The 20,691-nt window shown below is 35.5% G+C and overlaps 2 protein-coding genes across 2 annotated transcripts; one reads left to right on the forward strand and one right to left on the reverse strand.

Moving 5' to 3' along the window:
- Positions 1–213: 213 nt before the first annotated feature.
- On the forward strand, positions 214–13,497 carry LOC110709173 (protein CHROMOSOME TRANSMISSION FIDELITY 7-like). Its single transcript, XM_021887389.1, has 8 exons — positions 214–614; positions 726–966; positions 1,054–1,149; positions 1,283–1,351; positions 1,463–1,585; positions 4,650–4,656; positions 7,922–8,162; positions 13,115–13,497. Exons 1-8 carry the CDS (start codon positions 478–480, stop codon positions 13,239–13,241), a joined length of 1,041 nt encoding a protein of 346 aa, XP_021743081.1. The 5' UTR covers positions 214–477; the 3' UTR covers positions 13,242–13,497.
- Positions 13,498–16,968: 3,471 nt separating this feature from the next.
- LOC110709174 lies at positions 16,969–20,312 on the reverse strand. The gene is made up of 2 exons (XM_021887390.1): positions 20,077–20,312; positions 16,969–17,413 (listed from the first exon to the last, which is right to left on the reverse strand). Exons 1-2 carry the CDS (start codon positions 20,246–20,248, stop codon positions 17,319–17,321), a joined length of 267 nt encoding a protein of 88 aa, XP_021743082.1. The 5' UTR covers positions 20,249–20,312; the 3' UTR covers positions 16,969–17,318.
- Positions 20,313–20,691: the final 379 nt, after the last annotated feature.

Consider the following 20,691-nt stretch of genomic DNA (forward strand, 5'->3'; position numbering starts at 1 on the left):
CTTGGAACGAACCCGAGAATGACCCAAACTTGTTTTAACCGTTAAAACCTGAATTAAATCTGACCTATTATTCACCCGACTCAAATGTAACCCGACCTATTATTGACCCGACTTAAACCCGACCCAAACATAATAAGATGTATGACCCGACGTGACTCGACTGAAACATGACCCAACCCACACCCAACACGTATAGGTTACAATATTAACCAACCCGAGCTAACCCGACCCAGACTAACCCGACTCAAACCCAATTCATTTACTGGAATTGACACCTCTAAATATACATACCAAAAAATTGAACATGTTGGCGCGAAAACAAAATTTCCTTACCCCAACTCCCCAAGTCCCCAAATTCGAGTTAAACGAAAATGGAGGGAACTAAAATTCCAAAGTAATCTTCATATTCAGCTAAAAACTCGAACTCCATCAGAATTCTGCCAGAATTTAATTGCGATTTTTGAAGTATCGGAAGAAATGCAGAAAAAGATTGAATCATTCTTCAAACACTCATCAAATCCTCCTCCATCTGTTAATTCCGACGATTTATTCGACGGAATTAGGGCACCAAAGTACCCAGAAATTCGAATCAAATACACTCGTCAACCCACCAGGTGCTTCAATTTTTTCCCTAAATTATGCATGTATAGCTTCAATTAATCAAATTTTATTCATACCCAGATCTTTAATTTGGTCCAAATCTAATAATATGGTCCTAAATTTAGGGTTGAAGAATCAACAAGTGATGGGTTAATTGGGGAAGAATTTTTTGAAAGAGAGAAATCGAAGGGGAAGAATTTAAACAAGAAGAGAAAGTATGCCCAATTTCATTTGGAATTGGGTCAGTCTGATTTTCTTCTTCATACTTGTAAAGTTTGTGAGATTCAGTATACTAAAGGGGATGAAACAGATGAGAAGGTTCATAATTCATTTCATAAGAATTTTACTCATGGAATCCCATTTAAGGTGAGATTTGCATGATTTTAGCCCCTTTATTTTTTTAATAGTAGTTCTGTTTTTTCGGATTGGTTGAATTGTTGTATTGATTTACAGGGTTGGCGACAAGAGCGATTGATTGATTTGCCAGAACTTGAAAGGGATCGTATCGTAATTGTTTCGAATTTTGATCCTCCAGCTCAACGGAAGAAGGTTGAGATTTTATTTCATTTTGTTCTGAAAGTGGCTGTTATTTCTTTGTCGATGAATTTTTTTGGGTTTGTGGACAAGATTGACATGATTGTGCAGTAAAAATAGCTTTTTGTTGGTTTATTATTATGTTTAGGTACAAGAAGTTGTGAAAATGATGGAGATTGAGCTCGGTGAAGGGTGGATTTTCCATGAGCTTTGTCAGGTTTGTACTGACATGTTGGAGTTATCAGACTTGTCACTTCATTTTGTGGTTCGGAAGTTGTTCTATACGGATAGATTATTGAGTATAACCTTTGCTAAATGGTTGTTGCAGGTGTATTTGTTTATATCCTCACAAAGAGTCGCGGGCTGTATGATTGTGGAGCCAATAAGCAAGGCACACAAGCTCCTTTCAGACTCGGTGCAAAAAATATCGGATAGTGCTAGTGGGAAAGAAGTAATAGCTAAAGCTAGCACTGTCAAAACGGTTTGACAGTTCGGTTTTGGTTCGGTTTGAAATCGGTTCGGTTTGAAATCGGGTCGGTTTGAAATCGGTTCAAATGTCTTACGGGTCGGTTTCGGTTCGGTTTAAATAATTATCGGTTCGGTTCGGTTTCGGTTTATTCTTGAACGGTTTAAATTCGGTTCGGGTTCTAAACGGTTCGGTTAGTAAACGGTTCGGTGCAAACGGGTTGCGGTTTGTTAACGGTTCGGTGTAAACGGTTTTTAACCCGGTTTAAATTCGGTTCGGGTTGTAAACGGTCCGGGTTGTAAACGGTCCGGGTAGTAAACGGTTCGGTGCAGACGGGTTGCGGTTTGATAACGGTTCGGTGTAAACGGTTTTTATCCCGGTTTAAATTCGGTTCGGGTTGTAAACGGTCCGGGTTGTAAACAGTCCGGGTAGTAAACGGTTCGGTGCAGACAGGTTGCGGTTTGTTAACGGTTCGGTGTAAACGGTTTTTATCCCGGTTCAAACAGTTTCGGTTTAGAAACGATTCGGTTCTTTTTTGGTTCAGTTTCATTTTAGTTCGGTTTATAACTGGTTCGGTTCGTTAACGGGTTCGGTTCTTCTACGATTTAACATTACTTGGATAGGTTTTATTTCAGCTTTACTAAATTACAGTTCGAGTCTGGTTTTGATTCAAAAAACCGGTTTTTTATCGAGTCGTTTGGATTTGGGCAATCAAACAGTTTTGGTTTGAAATTTTATACTACTTTCTAACTTTTTGCTAGTTAACAAGTTTTATATCAAGTCGAGACTTCATCACTTCATATTGAGGCATCATATTATATGCAAATTCTCATTAATTTTATAAATACATATCATGTTATGTATTTAGTTTAGCCATACTGATCTTACTAGTTTATTAGGAAGTAGATTATAAAAGTTTAGTGCATTAATGTATTATTGTTTTACTATCAGATTATTATCTGCTTCTTATTTGATCATTTAGTTAATTAATAATGTCATAATCATGATTTGATGAGTAATTGTGACATCGAAATTTTCAATTTGGTATTCGATACTTAATTAGTCAACAAGACTGATAATTAAGACTTGTTTATCATTATATATTTGCATAAAGTTATATATTACAAAGTAGTTTGATTTGTATAATCAAAGAACACATTAATGAAGAAGAAGGTAATATTGACTCTTTCAACCGATTATACATATTAACATATAAATAACATATAACCATCTCATATTCTCATAGTTAAATATTATTAGTATAAAGGGATGAGAATCATAAGATTATTATATTTTTCTATATCCTTTATTGGTTTACCCCTAAGGCTTATGTCACTAATTACTAATTAGTAATTAGTAATTACTTAATTAGACTAACAAGTTAATAAGAAAGAGTAGCGTTTAACTTGAGTCTAATAGATCAAATACTGAAATGGTATTAGTATATTACCTAGTAGGATAGTCTAGTACACTGCTAATCTGTTATGCAACTATGCTAAATTGACAATTGCTGATATAGTCATATTAGTCAATCACTCATGTAGTCATAACTCATATCTAAATAAGTAATTTGTATTTATGTACTAATCTACTAGTCAATTATACAATTTATAAGTTTACACGATTACAAGTGTATTTGCTTATAGGTACAACTAAACTGATATAAAATAACCATATAACTAATCCGTAGTACTTCTTACTCTCTAAGATATATGACGTCATTATATTATTAAACAGTGTTCGATTTTTTATTAATCGCAACGCTAGACATTTACACGCTAACCGATTCACATTTTATAATTTAAAGAACTTAATATTTTAATGTGTGTGTTAAAAAAAATTATAAAAGCTGATATTATGAAGGCATATTTCGTTTTATCGGGATTCGAGAAATGTAATTAGTTTTTTTTTTGAGGCCATGTAATTAATTAATTGTATAAAATTTCGTTTAATGTTATTAAAATAAAATTAAAAATTTTGATTTTTACAAAGTGGAAAATTGATTTCATTTTTTTGGTTGACAATTTCATCAAAATATGAAAGGTGGGAAATTTCCCTCCAAAACTAAAAGGAAAAACAAATTTTAAATTTAGAATTTAGATATTTTGGTTTTTAAATAATTAAATAATATATTGCAAAAGAGGAAAAAAAAAAAAAAAAAAAAAAAAACAGTGGTGAAACGTGAATTGAATTAGCCTGGTTAGGTCATCTCCTCTTCATTCATCATCTTCAATTCGCCGTTTTGCTCCACATCAAACACTGATTCTTCGGTTCTTCTTCTTCATCCTCAAGCGCTGAATCCTTACTCACTCTGAAGTTCTCCAGTTCTCCATCTTCAATTCTTCCTCTCCTTCAAGCCGTCACAGCTCAAGGTAATTTTCAGTTAATTTTTTTTTTTATTTCGGTTTTTTTTTCGATCTCGAGTTCTCCATTGTCGTTTTTTTTGTTCGATCTCCAGTTCTCCATCTTCAATTCTTCTTCTCCTTCAAGCCGTCACAGCTCCAGGTAATTTTCACTTAATTTTTTTTTGTTTTTATTTCGGTTTTTTGTTCGATCTCAATTTCTCCAAATGTAATTAGTTTTTTTTTCGATTTCCAGTTCTCCATCTTCAATTCTTCTTCTCCTTCAAGCCGTCACAGCTCAAGGTAATTTTTCAGTTAATTTTTTTTTTTATTTCGGTTTATTTTCGATCTCGAGTTCTCTATTGTCGTTTTTTTTGTTCGATCTCCAGTTCTCCATCTTCAATTCTTCTTCTCCTTCAAGCCGTCACAGCTCCAGGTAATTTTCACTTAATTGTTTTGTTTTTGTTTTTTGTTGTTCATATAATTCCTGAACTATAGACCAGGATGGCATATACTAATCACCCTCTATTATGAATATCTAAGGGACAGTGGGAGACAAATCTTGTGGTTATAAAAGCATTAGAATTTTTGTATGGTAGGGAACCCAATAAATCATTACACTATTTCAGTTTAAAATATCATTCTAATGTTATGATCAGGTATAAACACTAAAGAATTTTTGTGTGCTAATTATAGTTTAATGCAAGTTGGTTTGTTTCCAATAGAAAGAGAATCTTGTCATTTTAATCCATTGTTTTGACTTATTGAAGTAAATTAGATAAAGCAACTACTACTAATTTTAGTAATTTATAAATCTGGTAGTGTATCACTACTAAATAGTATGATTGGTTGGAAATTTTAGTGTGAAATAGTCAACACTAATTTGGTTCAGATTAGCTGGTTTAGTTTTGGGTGCATGGTATTAAATATTAATGGTTAATTAATAGAGTTATTTTAAGTTACAGTATATGTGAAAGTAATTTGCTTGCCAATTGATTTTAGTAATAGTGCCTTATTGGCTAACTTAACAGTTGTACTTTGTCTTCTTGGGGCATATTTGGATTTAGGCTGTTGTGTTTCTGTTTTTTCAGCAATGGAGCAAGAGTTTATCGGTTTTGATGAGGATTCTACTATTCAGAATCAAGATTCTACTCAACATACCACTAGTGGTAGTAAGCGTGGACGAACATCAGATGTTTGGAGGTATTACACCTTTTTTGATAAGATGGTTGGTCTTGCGCCGATAAAATATGCTCGATGCAATGTTTGCGGTAATGAATATAAAACACCAGGTAAGGCTGGTACTTCAACTTGTAAAGCTCATACTAAGACATGCATGGGTAAAAATCCACACCATCCAGGAAATCATGAAATTGGTGTTGAGCTCCCGTTTAATCAAACTCGTCATTTACAATTGCTTGCTAGAGCTATAATTTTGCATTCTTATCCTTTAAGTATTGTGGAGCATCATGGCCTTAGGGAAGTTTTTACGAATCTGAATCCCAACGTGAACCATGTGTGTAGAAACACTATTTTGAAATATTGTATTGCTGAGCATGATAAGTTTAAGTCTTTGTTGTTGCAATCTTTATCTGGAATTGAAGGTAGAGTTAGCTTCACTTGTGACTTGTGGACAGCATGCACTAATCGAGGTTATCTCACTTTAACGGCACATTATGTTGATAAAGATTGGTGTCTTAGGTCTAAAATTCTGAATTTTCGTTATTGTGGTCCTCCTCATACTGGTGTTGAGGTAGAAAAATTTGTGTTAAAACTTATTGGGGAGTGGAACCTTCAGGGTAAAGCTTTTGCAATGACTGTTGATAATGCTCGATCCATGGATGTTATGGTTAACCTTTTGAAGAAAGATTTAATGTTGACTTCTCCTCTTCCTTGTAATGGTAAATTTTTTCATATTCGATGTTCAGCTCATGTCTTGAACATTATTGTTCAAAGAGGTTTAAAAGAAGTTGATAGTAGTGTTCAAAAATTGCGTGAGGTTTGTAAATATATTGATTCTTCAGACTCTAGACTCACTCAATTTGAGCATGCTCTTCATGAGGTTAACTGTGTGTTTAATGGAAAGTTACGTCTTGATGTTGTGACTCGTTGGAATGCCACCTATACGATGCTCCGAAAAGCTTTAGAAGCAAAGGAAGCCTTGAAATTGGTTATCGATAGGTTTATGGGTTATGAATTCAAACTTTCGGATGATGAATGGGATACCCTTACTAAAATATGTAATTTCTTAAAGCCATTTTATGAAATCACTGTGTTATTTTCTGGTTCAGAATATCCTACTGCAAATTTGTATTTCGCTAGTGTTTTAAAAATTGAGCACACAATAAGTAAAGCGCATATAGACCCTAAACTTGCACCCATGGCAAAAGTTATGCTTGAAAAGTTTGAGGGCTATTGGGATGAATATAGTTTGATCCTTTCAATTGCTATTGTTCTTGATCCACGCTATAAGCTTGTTCGAGTGACGAAGATGTTAAAAGTGCTTTATGTTGATGAGGCATGTGTTGAAAAGGCGAAGGTAATTAAAGATGCTCTTTTGGAGTTGTACAACTTTTATTATTCTATGTCTTTCGGTGTTACATCAAGTACAATTGTTCCACCCTCCATCCCAGCTGTTATCGATAAATCAAATAGTCACTTGGATGATGACATATTCAAGGTAATCAATTTCTGTTTATTGTGGTTTACAAAATTAATAATTGTATGTTTTAATTTTTATTATTTAATAAAGCATTTTGTTTGAACTTTTCTAGTATGTTGATGATGATGATGATGAGGATGGCCCATCAAATCGGCCATCGATGGAGATTGATTCTTATTTGTGTACTCCTCGGCAACCAATTTATGAAGGGCAGAAATATGATGTTCTCAAGTATTGGGAATCTCAAATTAGTGTGTACCCCATATTAGCTGTTATGGCTAGGGATGTTTTGGCCATTCCTATTACATCGGTAGCCTCTGAGTCTTCTTTTAGCATGGGTGGTCGTATTTTAAACAAGTATAGGAGTGCGCTTTTGCCTAAGAATGTTGAGGCGTTGGTTACAACACAAAATTGGTTACGTGGTTATGATTGTGATATTGAAGAAGACGTCCTTGACATTGGTAAAGAAGTGATAGATGAAAGTTTTGCATCTAGTTAAGATATGGAATTGTGGTTCAGGCTTTTGCTAAAATGTTTTAATCTCATAGAACAAATATTAATAGTTTTAATCACATTACATTATTGATATTTTGTTCCTTATTTGTCTTGAATTATTGGTTATTATTTTTGTTGTAGTTATATAATTCTACTGTAATGAGAGTCATCAAACTAAAAAAAAGTAGTAACGATTTGCTTGACAAATATTAAGAGCATTCTCACTGGCAACACAGGAACTGATAAAAGAAAGTAGAAGTTAATAGCCCGTTTCACTTTTATCTTGACCCTGACTTGACCTTTACCCGCAACGTACTCGCCCCGCTAATGACCCGCATTGACCCGCCCAATAACCACTCCTAGTAGTAAGTGGTTTGTAAATGGTTTGATTTATAAGCGATTCGGTTCATAAACATTTTGGTTTATAAGCGGTTCGGTTTATAAACGGTTCGGTTAATAATCAGTTCGGTTTATAAACGGTTCGGTTTATAAACAGTTCGGTTTATAATCAGTTCGGTTTATAAACGGTTCGGTTTATAAACGGTTCGGTTTATAACGGTTTTTATGGCAGTTCAAACGGTTTCGGGTTAGAAACGGTTCGGTTCATTTTCGGTTCGGTTTCCTTTCAGTTCGGTTTAGATTTTGGTTCGGTTCTTAAACGGTTTAACGTTACTCGAATCGGTTCGGTTTCGGGTTCACTAAAATGCGGTTCGGGTCGGTTTTCGGTTTAAAAAAAGCGGTTTCTAAACGGTTCGGTTCTCATTCGGATCGGTTTGAATCGGTTCGGTTTCCCCGGTTCGGTTCGGTTTTTGACAGTACTAGCTAAAGCAAAGACATTGCAATTTGGTACGATATGCTTTCAAAGAGAAGTTTCCAGGAAAGGCTCTACCCATAAAAGGAAAGGCTCTACCCATAAAAGCTTGGAGGCTATGGATTCTAACTTACTTGGATCCATTGTCTGTGAAGAAGAGGCTACACCTGCTTCTTGTGGCATTAGAGCGATTTGGGTCAGTCCATCAAATCGAAGAAAACATATTGCAACTCACTTGTTAGATGCTGTGAGGTAACTTAGCTCTTCTAACACTTAAACATTAACATATGGTTGTGTATGATATCCATGAATGAGAATATATGACTGATTAGAATAATGTCAAGAAAGTTGTTACTAATGACTAGGGGTGGGACTTTTCAAACCAAACCGTGAAACCGTCCGTTACCGAACCGAACCATCACGGACCGAACCGTTTATAACCCGCTAATTTTAAACCGAAAACCGAACTGAACCGTATAATGTCAAACCGAAACCGAACCAAACCAATTAATGTTAACCCGTTACGAACCGTAAACCAATAACAAACCAAACCGTTTATAAACCGAAACCGTTTGAACCGATTAATGTTAACCCGCTAACTGTTTAAACCGAACCGTTTAAACCGTAGGAAAAAACCGTTTAAATCGAACCATTTACAACCCGCTAACCGTTTAAACCGAACTGTTATAACCCATTAAACCGTTTAAACCGAACTATTTTCAAACCGCAACCCGTTTAAACCGATCCGATTACAAACTATTTAAACCGAACCGTTTACAACCCGTTCCATTCAAATTGAACTATTTACAGCCTTTAACAATTTGTTAGAATTCCACGAAATATATTTGATGTTTAATGTAATTTAACAGTACAATTTTTTTTTACATATAATTATTGATTTAAATTAAATTTTTTTGCTATTATAAATTTAAAATTATATTCTTATATAACTAAATTAGGAGTTATAAATTAAATAAAAAAATGAAAAAATTTGGCCACCCACCCAATCCAACCACCCTCCACCCACCCACCACTGTAACCCACCCTAACACCACCCCCGCCGTCACCCCAGACCCACCCTAACACTACCCCCCACCCACCACCGTTACCGTAACCCACCCCCACCCCACCAACGTCAACTCAGACCCACCCTAATACCACCCCCGCACCCACCATAATTACCGTAACCCACCCCACCCCACCCCACCACCCACCGTAAATAAAAAAACCCAGACCCAAACCTTACCCCACCCCATCCACCACCGTCATCGTAAATAATAAAAACCCAGACCCATACCCCACCCCACCTACCACCATCACCGTAACGTACCCCACCCCACCCCCTTAACAAACCCCACCCCACCCCACCCACCACCGTCACTGTAAAAAAAAAAAAAAAAAAAAAAAAAAAAAAAACCAGACCCAACCCAACCACACCCACCACCGTCACCGTAACACACCCCACCCCACCCCATACAAAAAAATCGAAAAAAACCCAAACCCACCGTAACCCCACCCCACCCACCCCCACGAAACCCAACATCCTCGAAACCCCCCAACTCACTCTAATTGCTCACCCACCATAAAACTCCCTCCCTCCCTCGAAAAATCCTCCCTCCCCACCCACCCAAACCCAGTCTAACCGCCGCCGCACCCACCCTAACTCGGCCCCCTCCGTTGCCCACAACTTGAAAAAAAATTAAAAAGAAAAACAGAAAATAAAAAAAGGAAGAACGAAAACACCTTATATATTAATCCTGAATTTGGCCTCGAATTTGGTTTTAAAAGGCCAAATTCGATCATGAAACAACTAGATCAAGAGTTTCGTGGTCGAATTTGACCATAAAAACCGTCGTGCGTGGTGCCGGTGGACGGAGACGGAGAAACGAGATGGAAGAAAGGAGAACATAGACGGAAGAAGGGAGAAGAAGGAAGAAGAAGAAAGGAAGAAGGAAGAGGAGATGAGAGAGAAAACGAGAGAGCAGTGAGCATATTAGCAGCCATGACTTCAAAAAATTGATAATATTACAGAAGAGGATTAAGAAAACGAGAGAGAAATCAAAAAGAGTACTAAAGAGACGATGGTAAGAGTGATCTGATTGGTGGAAAAGAAAACACACGGATCGTGAATTGGAATGTGTGCGATGATAGGCCGTTAGATGACATGCAAATCAATGACTGATATTTAATATAAGACGGTGACACGGATCATGGGATAATGGATTTGGATAGTATGTTTTTTTTTATTCATAGCTACATACTAATAAAAACACTACTGTACTCTTAACTTTATGTAACTTATAAATTGTAAGAAACACAAATGTTTGGAAATTGGAATTGATTCAATATGACATATTTAATGTATATTAGTTATATGTATATCAGTATATGTAATAAATAATAATGTATGGTACGATTGGTATCATACTATCATTGGTATGTATAGATAATCGATAAATGTATCTGATTATTAAAACTTAAAACAGTTGATGATCGATCTAATTGAATACTTCTACTTCCCCACCCGTTTTCTTTAACTTGCAAGTTGCAACATATATATGTTGCAGCCTTGTAGGCACGTAATCTTAAAAGGTGATTAGAGAGGGTAAGACAACAAAGTAATTCAGCAATATAACTTTAACACCAAAATTATGGAATAGTTACAAACAATTGTCAATTATTACTTTATTAGACTAATGGGAAATTGAATAATCGTGATTTTAATTAAACATCCAAATATAGTTCCGTAACATTAAATTATTAGTTTATTACAATATCAATTATCGATTTATCGTATTCAAAGTACCAATTCATCAAATCATGGTTATGACGCGATCTTTAAAACAATTAAAACAAGAAGCTGATAGTCTGATAATATTTGATAATGAAACAATAATACATTAATACCTTATAAATTTGTAATAGACTAATATTTAATAAACAACAACAAGACTATAACCAAATTTGAAACATAAACATTAACATGATATAGAATGAATGAGAATTTCTGTAATTCTATATAATCTGATATCTGAATTGATTTATCGTATTCAAAGTAGCAATTCATCAAAACATGGTCATGACACGATATCTAAAACAATCCAACAAGAAGCTGATAACCTAATAATATATATTTAATAATGAAACAATAATACATTAATACATTATAAATTTGTAATAGACTAATATGATAATATCGAATAAACAACAACAAGAGTATAACCAAACTTGAAACATAACATATTAACATGATAGAGAATAATTGAATAAATGAAGATTTGTGTAATTGTATATAATCCGATGTCTGAAAATAAAGTGACGAAGTCCCAACTTTATATAAAACGAAAATAGCTAACCAGTCAAAAATCTCTTAAAACCCAATTTCTACTCGATCCATTATTTTTTTCACCAACCTATGCCGACCCGCTAATGAAATGGAAATACTAGTCCCAACTTGATATAAAACAAAACGCGCTAACTGGTCAAAACCACTTTTTAGAACTCGATTTCAACCCGATCCTATTTAACTGATTACCAAACTAACCCGAACGATTTTAGCACCAAACCGAGTATAAGCCGAACCGATATGAATCGAACTAGCATTAACCCGGGTAAACCCGCCCCTGAACCGACCCATTTCAAAATAATCCGTTCATGACCCGAACCGATATGAACCCGGACCGACGTTGACCCGGTAAAACCGCCCCTGAACCGATCCGTTTCAAACCGGTCAGATCATGACCCGAACCGTTTATAAACCGAACGAGCATTGACCCGGGTAAACCCGCCCCTGAACCGACATGTTTCAAACCGACCCGATTATTAACCGAACCGTTTAAAAACCGAACCGACATTGACCCGAGTAAATCCGCCCCTGAAGCGACCCATTTCTAACCGATCTGATTATGACCCGAACTGTTTATAAACCGAACCGGTTATGACCCGAACTGAATTTAAATCGTACAAAAATAAACCGAAACCGAACCGACCTGTGACTAATCAAAACCGAACTGAACCGACCCGCCGTCTAAATGAAACCGTTTTAACCCGAACCGTTTCAAATCGAAACCGTTTCAAACTGAGGTCAAACCGAACTGCCAGACCGAAGTCCCACCCCAACTAATGACCTATTATAGTTGTGTAAAAAGAGTGCTGCCTTGTACTGGACACATAGTGACTAACTATCAGCGACTCCTTGTTATGGTCCATTTACCCATGCCTAGGCAGAAAAGAAGAGAGAAACATATTAGGTCCTCGAGACAGTAGCCATTCACATTGCGTTGATAATGATTCTGCTTGAGTAATGTTTTTTTGGCAAAGTCACGATACTTTTTACTTTTGTGAGGTTTAAAATGCCATAGAAGTGCACTCAGGACGAGGGTTTGGTTTGCTGAGTTGGTGATAAGGAGTCTGTAAAGTTTGCTACTGCGTGTACTTAGCTACTTCAAATTATCACTTCTTATATGCTCTCGTCTTCCCTTTTAGAGCAGTTTTGATGCTGGTAGTCATTCAGCTAGATAGAACATTTGTCAGAAGCTCATACATTCTCATAGTAAGAATTCTTCTTGATGATCCCCCAAACATCATTTATAAATACTCATTGCATATTTACTATGTATGCTACCTAGGAGCCTAAAGTCAACTTTTTTGAAATAATTGATGGCCATAGGATCCTTGACTCGGCTGTCCAACTTGCCATTATTTCTCGCATGCTTTTTGATGGCAATACAAGCATTGCCATAGATTCTGTAATGAACAAACTCCACAGTCACCCACTCACTAAAGCAGTAAAGCACCTATAGACATAATCTCTTAGTCTTGTACTGCCTGGCTTCTCTTGCTAGTAGAATTGTGTAAGCAATAGCAGCACTCTGTGTTTCAACTCCTCAAATCAACTCATAACTGAGTGACTATCACTCTATCGAGCTTTGACCGTTGGCTGCCTCAAATGTTTCATAATCAGTCTGATGTTCAATTGCTTTCAAGTTTCATCAATTCCCTGGATAACCTTGCAGCTTCATAAATTACCCTGGCGAGGCTAACTACCATAAAAAGTATAACAGGGGAGTTATTGAGGAGATTATTTATGTAATTTAATGCAGCATAAACTTTCCTTTCAGTCTTTTTCGTTTGCTTTTGTTGGTTAATTGTATTCTAGTGGAGTAGTATTAATATCTTTATTCTGATGTTTAATAGTCATGCAGGAAAAGCTTCTCTACAGACAATGTTCTGGAGCACTCGCGATTAGCATTCTCTAATCCAACCTCAGCAGGAAAGGCATTGGCAACCAATTATACTGGTACGGGATCTTTTTTGGTGTACAAAACATAGTTATACCACTATTAATTTTATACTCCAATGTATTTGCTGTATTAAAGCTTGTAAGTTTCGAAATCACACCGGTTTAAGCTCCTGAATATCTTGCAAACATTTTATCTTTGCATTCTGCTAATTACTTACCATTGTAACCAAATTACCAGACTCAGGAACCAAATTATAACCCAACATTTATTCAGCTTAGGGATGCATTATATTTATTTTTATTTTATTGAAGGAAAGCTTATGGATGCATTATATGTTTCATGGTAAAAATAAATAAATAAATTAAAATATATATCCTTCCTTTCTTTTCTTCTTCAAAAGTGGGCTTTGGAGTACAAGGCCCTTAAGATTATTCAAATCTCAGTTTGTTTACAAGTAACAGGCCCACTTTCAAGCCTGTTGCTAAATATTTCATCACCTCGTAAAGCAAGTGGGAAAAAAAGCTGCAAAGCCCGTAATATCGTTTGTTAGTTGATGTGTATATGCAAGTATATTTTTACATAGAATTTTAGTGTGGAAGTATGGTAGGTGGATGAAATCATTGTACATAATCCTGCATTTTCCCCAAAAGTTCACATTTTTGTGTGCAATAACTTGTTTCTTTTTAGCACTTTTTCATTACAATTAATGCGCAATATTATAACTTTTGCACATTAAAAACATTGGGAAACTGTTTAATATCTTTGAATTAAAGTTATGGATTTGCTAGATAATGTAAAAGTTTACAAGGAAATTTGGAGAGAATATAGTTGGTACTTGTATTATATTGTGATGCTTTTTTTTTTGGGTTGTATTGGGTGCTTGATATCCTAATTAAAGTAGTTTAGTTTACCACTTCAGAAACAATATTAGAGTAGATCATTCATGAATTACTTTTAGGAGGGAGGCATTCCATTGGGAGGATGGAAAGAAAGGAAAAATATAGAGAATTCACAAATTTGAGTGTAGTGGAAGGCCAAGGTTATAACTTCCAACCTATTATGTAATATCCATTCATTCTACAACCTATGAGTTTCATTCCTAACTCGATATTTTGTGCTAGGAAGCAAATCAGGAGAGTTTAAAGAATAAAAGAAGACCAAGAAAGGGAGGGGGGAGGGGAGGGGGTGACAATGATATGCATGTCATGTGCGTGTTCGATGTTCACTATCATCCTTGAAATTTAAATGAGATAGGTAATACTTTGTAAAGGTTCTGTTATCAGGGTGATGTTGCTTAATTGAACTAGAAGCATACATAAACTGTTCCAAGTGGCTAATGGTTTTTGGCGATTGTGTTGACTGTACGTATGCATGTTGGCTGTGATTTAGGTTCTGAGTTCTGACTGATAAAGCTTATGTGTTTGAGAGGGAGATAATTTTTTTACAATGTGTCACAGCTCACCCTACTTTAGATCACACCTGGAATGAAGATAGTGAATTAAAATGTAATAGGAGATTAAAATCAGTTGGAGGATAATAGATTGATGAGCGAAGGTGTTGGTGATTGAAAAAGGAATTGATTGTGATGGTTCCCAACCACCCTACACCCAAATGAACGTAACAGTTCTTCCATTGGTTTCCCCCCTCCGACCATCAATGCCTCGTCCCTTTTACTACTTGGTTTAGCCTCCTTTTCCCTCGATTAAATTTTCTTGAAGCATTCTTGTGAATAGGAGGATCAAGGTGAAAGAATTGATGAAATAAATTGCAGGGTAAAGAATTGAAACGATGTCTTGGACTACATAATTTTTTTTTGGTCAGTTGATTTGTCTAAACCATGGTATGATTGATGCTCATATCCCCTCGCCCCTTGCGCGAAGCACATCCTCACCATCTCCACCAAATATAATTCGTGAACTGTTTGAAATGTTGCAGTTTGCTTTGCTGCTGCTTATTATCTTGCTTATAAGTGAATTTGCATTACAGTATAAATCTTGGACTTTACATGCTATTTCTTTCATCGACCATGTTTAAGGGTCTGTTTTGATTGACTGAACTGAATTGAATTGAATATTTTATAAGAGAAGGAAATTAAGATAAGAACTGAACTAAACTAAGCTGAAATGAACTAAATTAAACTGAAATGAACTGAACTGGAAACAAGATAAAGAAAACAGACCCTAAATCACAAAAAAAAAAAAAAAAAAAAAAAAAGAATTACTGTTTTTTTGATGTCCGGTGTTTTTTATGTTTCACTTTGTCAAGAAAAGTGCACAACATGATTCTCTCATCCAAGACCAATCTGAGTATAAACTGTGTTATGGATCAGCAGACTGAAAAATTAGGCATTTTGCGATTCAACTATGGGTCTTGATGGTGTCTTATCTCCTCATAAAAGTGGTTTTACTTCCTCTTTACAGCAGAAAAGATTGCACAGAATGATATAAGCAGCTCCGCACTCATCCAGCGACACTGCGTTCTTCTAATAGCTATTGTTCTCCTTGTTTTACTGTGCACAATAATACCTTTATTTTGCTGTCACACTGGGATCAGTTGACTTATGTTCTGGTTTATTGGGAACAGAAAGTCTTGTCTGGTAAATCATGGCAAGGGGAGTTTCAGGGGGGAGCCCCAGTTTCTCTTCTTGAGAAACATTCAGTGTTTCTCAAAATGGCAAGAATTGTAAATAATAGCAACTTTAATAATATTTTATTATTTTTTGGTTGCTGATTCACTCATGTCCCTCGTTCCCTTCTCTCTCCTGCTTCCTTCTTTTGAACTTATCAACGTAATAATGGTGGAATTGTTACCCAGATTAGACAGCAACCCACCACCACAGCATAGACCAACCCCAACCCACCATCTCGACAGCCATTTCCGGCAGTTTCTTCTGAGTTCTACGAAAGCCCTAAGGAAAGTGGAGAAAGAAAGGACATTGTTAACCCTAGAGGGTAAGTGTTTTTTTAACCTCAAAAGCTACTTCAATGGTGGAGAGAAAGGTGCTTCAACGGAGGAGAGAAGTTGCTTCAATGGTACATCTAAAATGTCAGTAATTGTGGAAAAGGAGAAAAAAAATTAGAGAATTACATTTTTATCCCTGATTTACTAGCTAAAAAGACAAGTTTATCCCTATGAGAAACACTCCTTGTTTCTCAAGAAGAGAAACTTGGAATTACCCGAGTTTCAGCAATGGAAAATTGAATTAAATTGAAGCATGACAGTGAACCAACAGTGTTCATCGGCGACCATTGCCCATTATTTGGAAATATTCATCCCGAACTATTTAACACAAAACTTACATTGTATACATGAACGACGGATACTATGTCCTTGAGAAAATCGTAATCGCTGATGATCCAAAAGAAAAGATTGGGTATCTATAGGATGTTTTTTATACATACCGAGGTCTCTAAGAAAATGGTAATTGACATATCTTTGACATAAATATGCTGTGTTAACGCTAATAGGTTCTAACTAGATCAATTCAAAGTTGATTTTTACTGAGCTCCAATATCATATGAGTATTATGCTTCTGGTTTACCATTAACTCATCAAGTGACATTGTGTTCCACTAGCGATTGCAACTGCTGGGAATGTAAAATAGAGTAACTGCAAGTGAGCAAAAACCCTTTTACTCGATCTACAATGCTTAATAATTTATTAAACCTCATTAACAGTCTGATGACCAGATATCAAAAAGGAGCACGATTATAATAAGCAATAATAGAGTTGCTTAAAGACAGTTAAAGTTGCAATAAAGACTTGAAAGAGTATTAAGCAATTCGCAAATTTCATAGTTCAAGAGCAAAAGTTACTTGAGGTTGCAATAAAATGTACTTTGTATTAAGCAATTTGCAAAATATTTATTAAATTATAGCTCTGAATTATTTTGATTTCAATAGAATAATTAAGCATATGAGAGCATTAGAGCATAACAAAGAGTAGAAACTGAATGGTTTCCTCTCATCAAGGACAAAAAATATATCCTCCTCTTTACTATTCCTGTGAATTAAATTGTGTTAACAAAGAAAGAAAATGAACAGACTGCACTCATGGAGCAAACAACTAACCAATCCTTTAAAAGCTGGTACACTATCGTTCAGCTGATGAAGAAAACTGTAGAGTGATTAATCAGCGAATCATGTATTATGACAAATGAGTGCTATCATTTAGCTGAAGATGAAGAGAGTCGTGCGCTCCTTGCTTTGTCAGCCTTTTCCGCCTTTTCCAGGTAGTCTTGATGAGATTGTTGCTTAGATCCTTTACAAAAGGTAGAGACAGACAGACAGTTTTAGACATAGCAACAAAGTAAAATACAGTTAAGTACAAATACCAACATAGTATCAATCTTTTTATGGCAACACTGGGAAGGCCAGCTATAATAGAGTCATTATATCATAAGTTCATAACTAGCAGTTCTGGCAAGATGGAAAGCATTTTCAATTTAAAAAAAAAAAAAATATGTTTGCGGTAAAAAGTATTCAAAATGAAAAGTCAAAAAACATGCTTTTAAACAATGCCACCAAGCGCGACAAAGATGAGTCACTGACTCATTGAAGCACTCACACAAATTCAGATATTTGAAGCAGAGAAGCTGTCAAAACCAAGGAATTGTGGTGTATACTAATAAACAATTAGCATAGCATTAGCTTTATAGTTTATACCATCACTTTGAAGACTAGCAACCTCCAACATTATAATGTCAGTTTTGATACACAGAATGGAGGTTGAGATACCATAGCACACAAGAGAATGCTAATTTGTTAATCATAACTAGTGCAACATAACTTATTCCCCAGGATACATCTACACTAACTGAGAAATTTGTTGATCTGCTAACTTGATGGCACATTCAAAAGAAAATCTACCAAAACATTTTCATGAAAATGGTGGTCGATAAGTTGCAAAATTATTTTATGACTCACATACTGCAGAAGAGTTGCTAAAGATTAAATATCAGTGTAATGCAGTTTCTACCAATTTAATATTCCAAATGGATTAATGTAGACGTCGGGCACATATAATATAAAACACTTTGAATATCAGCTCATCAAACATCTGACCAGAGTTTAAAAATGCATATGTTGACAACCAACAAATTGAAAAAGAAGTAACAATAATTATCACTCCGACGGTCAGTAGGAATGAGTAATAACAAAATACAACAATAAATAGGACGCCCAAGTCAACTGAAGAGTGGACTGATAGCCTGACATGCTAAACAATGAGAGTAAATAAAGGGGCTTTTTGATTCAATTGAGAGGAAAGGAAAATAATCAAAATCCTATCATCACCATGTAGTCTACTTTGAAATTATATGAATTCTTTAATTTCCTAAAATAACACCTCTGCAATCCCCTCAATCATCCTCTCCTTAGTCCTTACCCTCCCCAACACATAAAGCTCTATCTAACACTGGTGAAGAGATATTGATTGTTGAAGTGGTGTTAAGTGGCAGTGAGGCTACGCTGTGGTGGGAGAAGAGATGGATGGTTTAAGATGACGTGCGAGGATGACGGAATAGAGGAGGATGCGTGATTTGAAATGCCAAGGGAACACTGGTTAGAGAGAAAAGGAAAAAATAACCCAAACAATAGAGAAGTAAGAGAGAAGAGTCCTTCTTGAAACCCACAACAAAATGCAGCCTATAATTTGTATCTCATTTATCAAGTCCATGATGTTTAAGTTTGGAGGTTGACAAGTCAAAATATGGACCCTGAGGAAACTATAATTGTACCTGAAGAAAAAGATTCTAACATGCGCAGAAACCATTAGAGTATAAATATGCATCATTGCAAGAATACAATCAGTTGGGCCTGATGCATACATCAATTCTTTCTATATGGTTTGATGCAGTAATCAGAAAAGAACAGCTGATAAAATTGAAGCCTATAATCAGAATAACACAAAAGACTGTACTAGTTACAGGTTCTCATCAAATGACACCCTTCATCAGTGTGATACTTATGCTGAGATGGTACACTTGAAGCCATCTAAAAATCACTTCTAATGAAGGGTACAAACCTTTGTAGCAATTACAATTTACTCTATCATTTATGTACTATTTGATTTAATGATGCAGCAAAACAGAACACTCACTTTCATTCTTCTTCTTCTTCCCAAATCCTTTCGATCAAATGTGATTTTCTTAAGCAAAGGGCAAAGGGATCGATGTACAGACGTACAGTTAGTTTACATTAGTCTTTGAGTTAATGCATCACTTGAAAACGAAGAACTGTAAAATTATATTATCAGTGGCCTAGTGCTAGAGTTGATGACTTGATGGTCCAACACAAACTGTGAGCTAAATGATAAAGCCAATTAAATCAAACCGAAAACTCAGGTCAAAAGTTAACGAAGCCAAGAATACTAAACTAGCTCATACTCTAAGGAATTTTAATTACATCTGCATCCAAACAAATCCATTAAAATCAATCAGCAACATCTATCAAACACCTCTAAAGATGATCAAACTAAGGACAGAACAGTAGAACAGGGATTGGACGTACACATCCCAAAAACAAGGCTATTCCAATTCAACTACCGTAATATACCCGAAAAATCTGTTGAAAAAGGTCTATTCCTCAACCGAGTTGCTAGAGCAAGTCAATCCCAAAATCTCTCAATTCAATTACTCCAACGACAACCTTACAAATCATCTACACATATCTTTCAAAGGGGTTCCATTAACAACTCAAATAATCATAATCATAACAATGATCATAATAATCCTACAGAAACACAATTAAAAACAACCATCTATAAAACTATCAAAATAAAAGCCTAATTCATAATTCTCCTTGAAACAAATTCAACCCCAACAAAATAAATGCAAGAAAAACCCAAATGATAAAAACCCAATACAAAGAATTGCACAAATGATTCATAAACAGAAGATGAAAGTGGAGAGAGAAAGAATGGACCTCGGGTCATGTAGTACCAAGGAACGGCGAAAACAGCAGTAATAATGGTCAACCCTAGAAAGACGTGCTTCTTCTCTCCACTGTAAAGGAAGTGGTTTAGTTTAGCTTTGAATCCTCCGCCATTTCCATTGCCAATTCCATTGCTTGTGTTTGGTTTGCCTTCCGTTGCCATTTTTCTGTGAGCTCCGACTATGTGAACCTTCTTATGTTAGGGTTCATCACATGGTCTAATTTTAAACTCGTCTCTAATTTAGTAAAAATTTTAAATTACTCCCTAAAAATATATCTATTATTAAAATAACCATCCGTTAATTTTTCATTTTTATTTTACCATCCTTAAATTCAAAAACTACTCATATTACCCATTTTAAAATTTTGGTGGAAATCTCTTATGTGGGCCCCACCCAACGATTCTTAGTGGTGACGGAATGAAGATGATCAGTAGCAATGACAATTCACACAACAAGCTCTTCTCTTTTTTTTTTTTTTTTTTTTTGTTGTTTTCCTTTGGTTTTTGGTTGTCTTGTACTCAATAAATTGGTTAAAGGGGAGGTGGAATGAACAGAGGCCTGATTGTAATGTTGTAGTCGTTACTAGTCGTTGGGTGGGTCAACA

Source organism: Chenopodium quinoa, unplaced genomic scaffold, assembly GCF_001683475.1.
Source record: "Chenopodium quinoa cultivar QQ74 unplaced genomic scaffold, ASM168347v1, whole genome shotgun sequence".
NCBI classification, from domain to species: domain Eukaryota; kingdom Viridiplantae; phylum Streptophyta; class Magnoliopsida; order Caryophyllales; family Amaranthaceae; genus Chenopodium; species Chenopodium quinoa.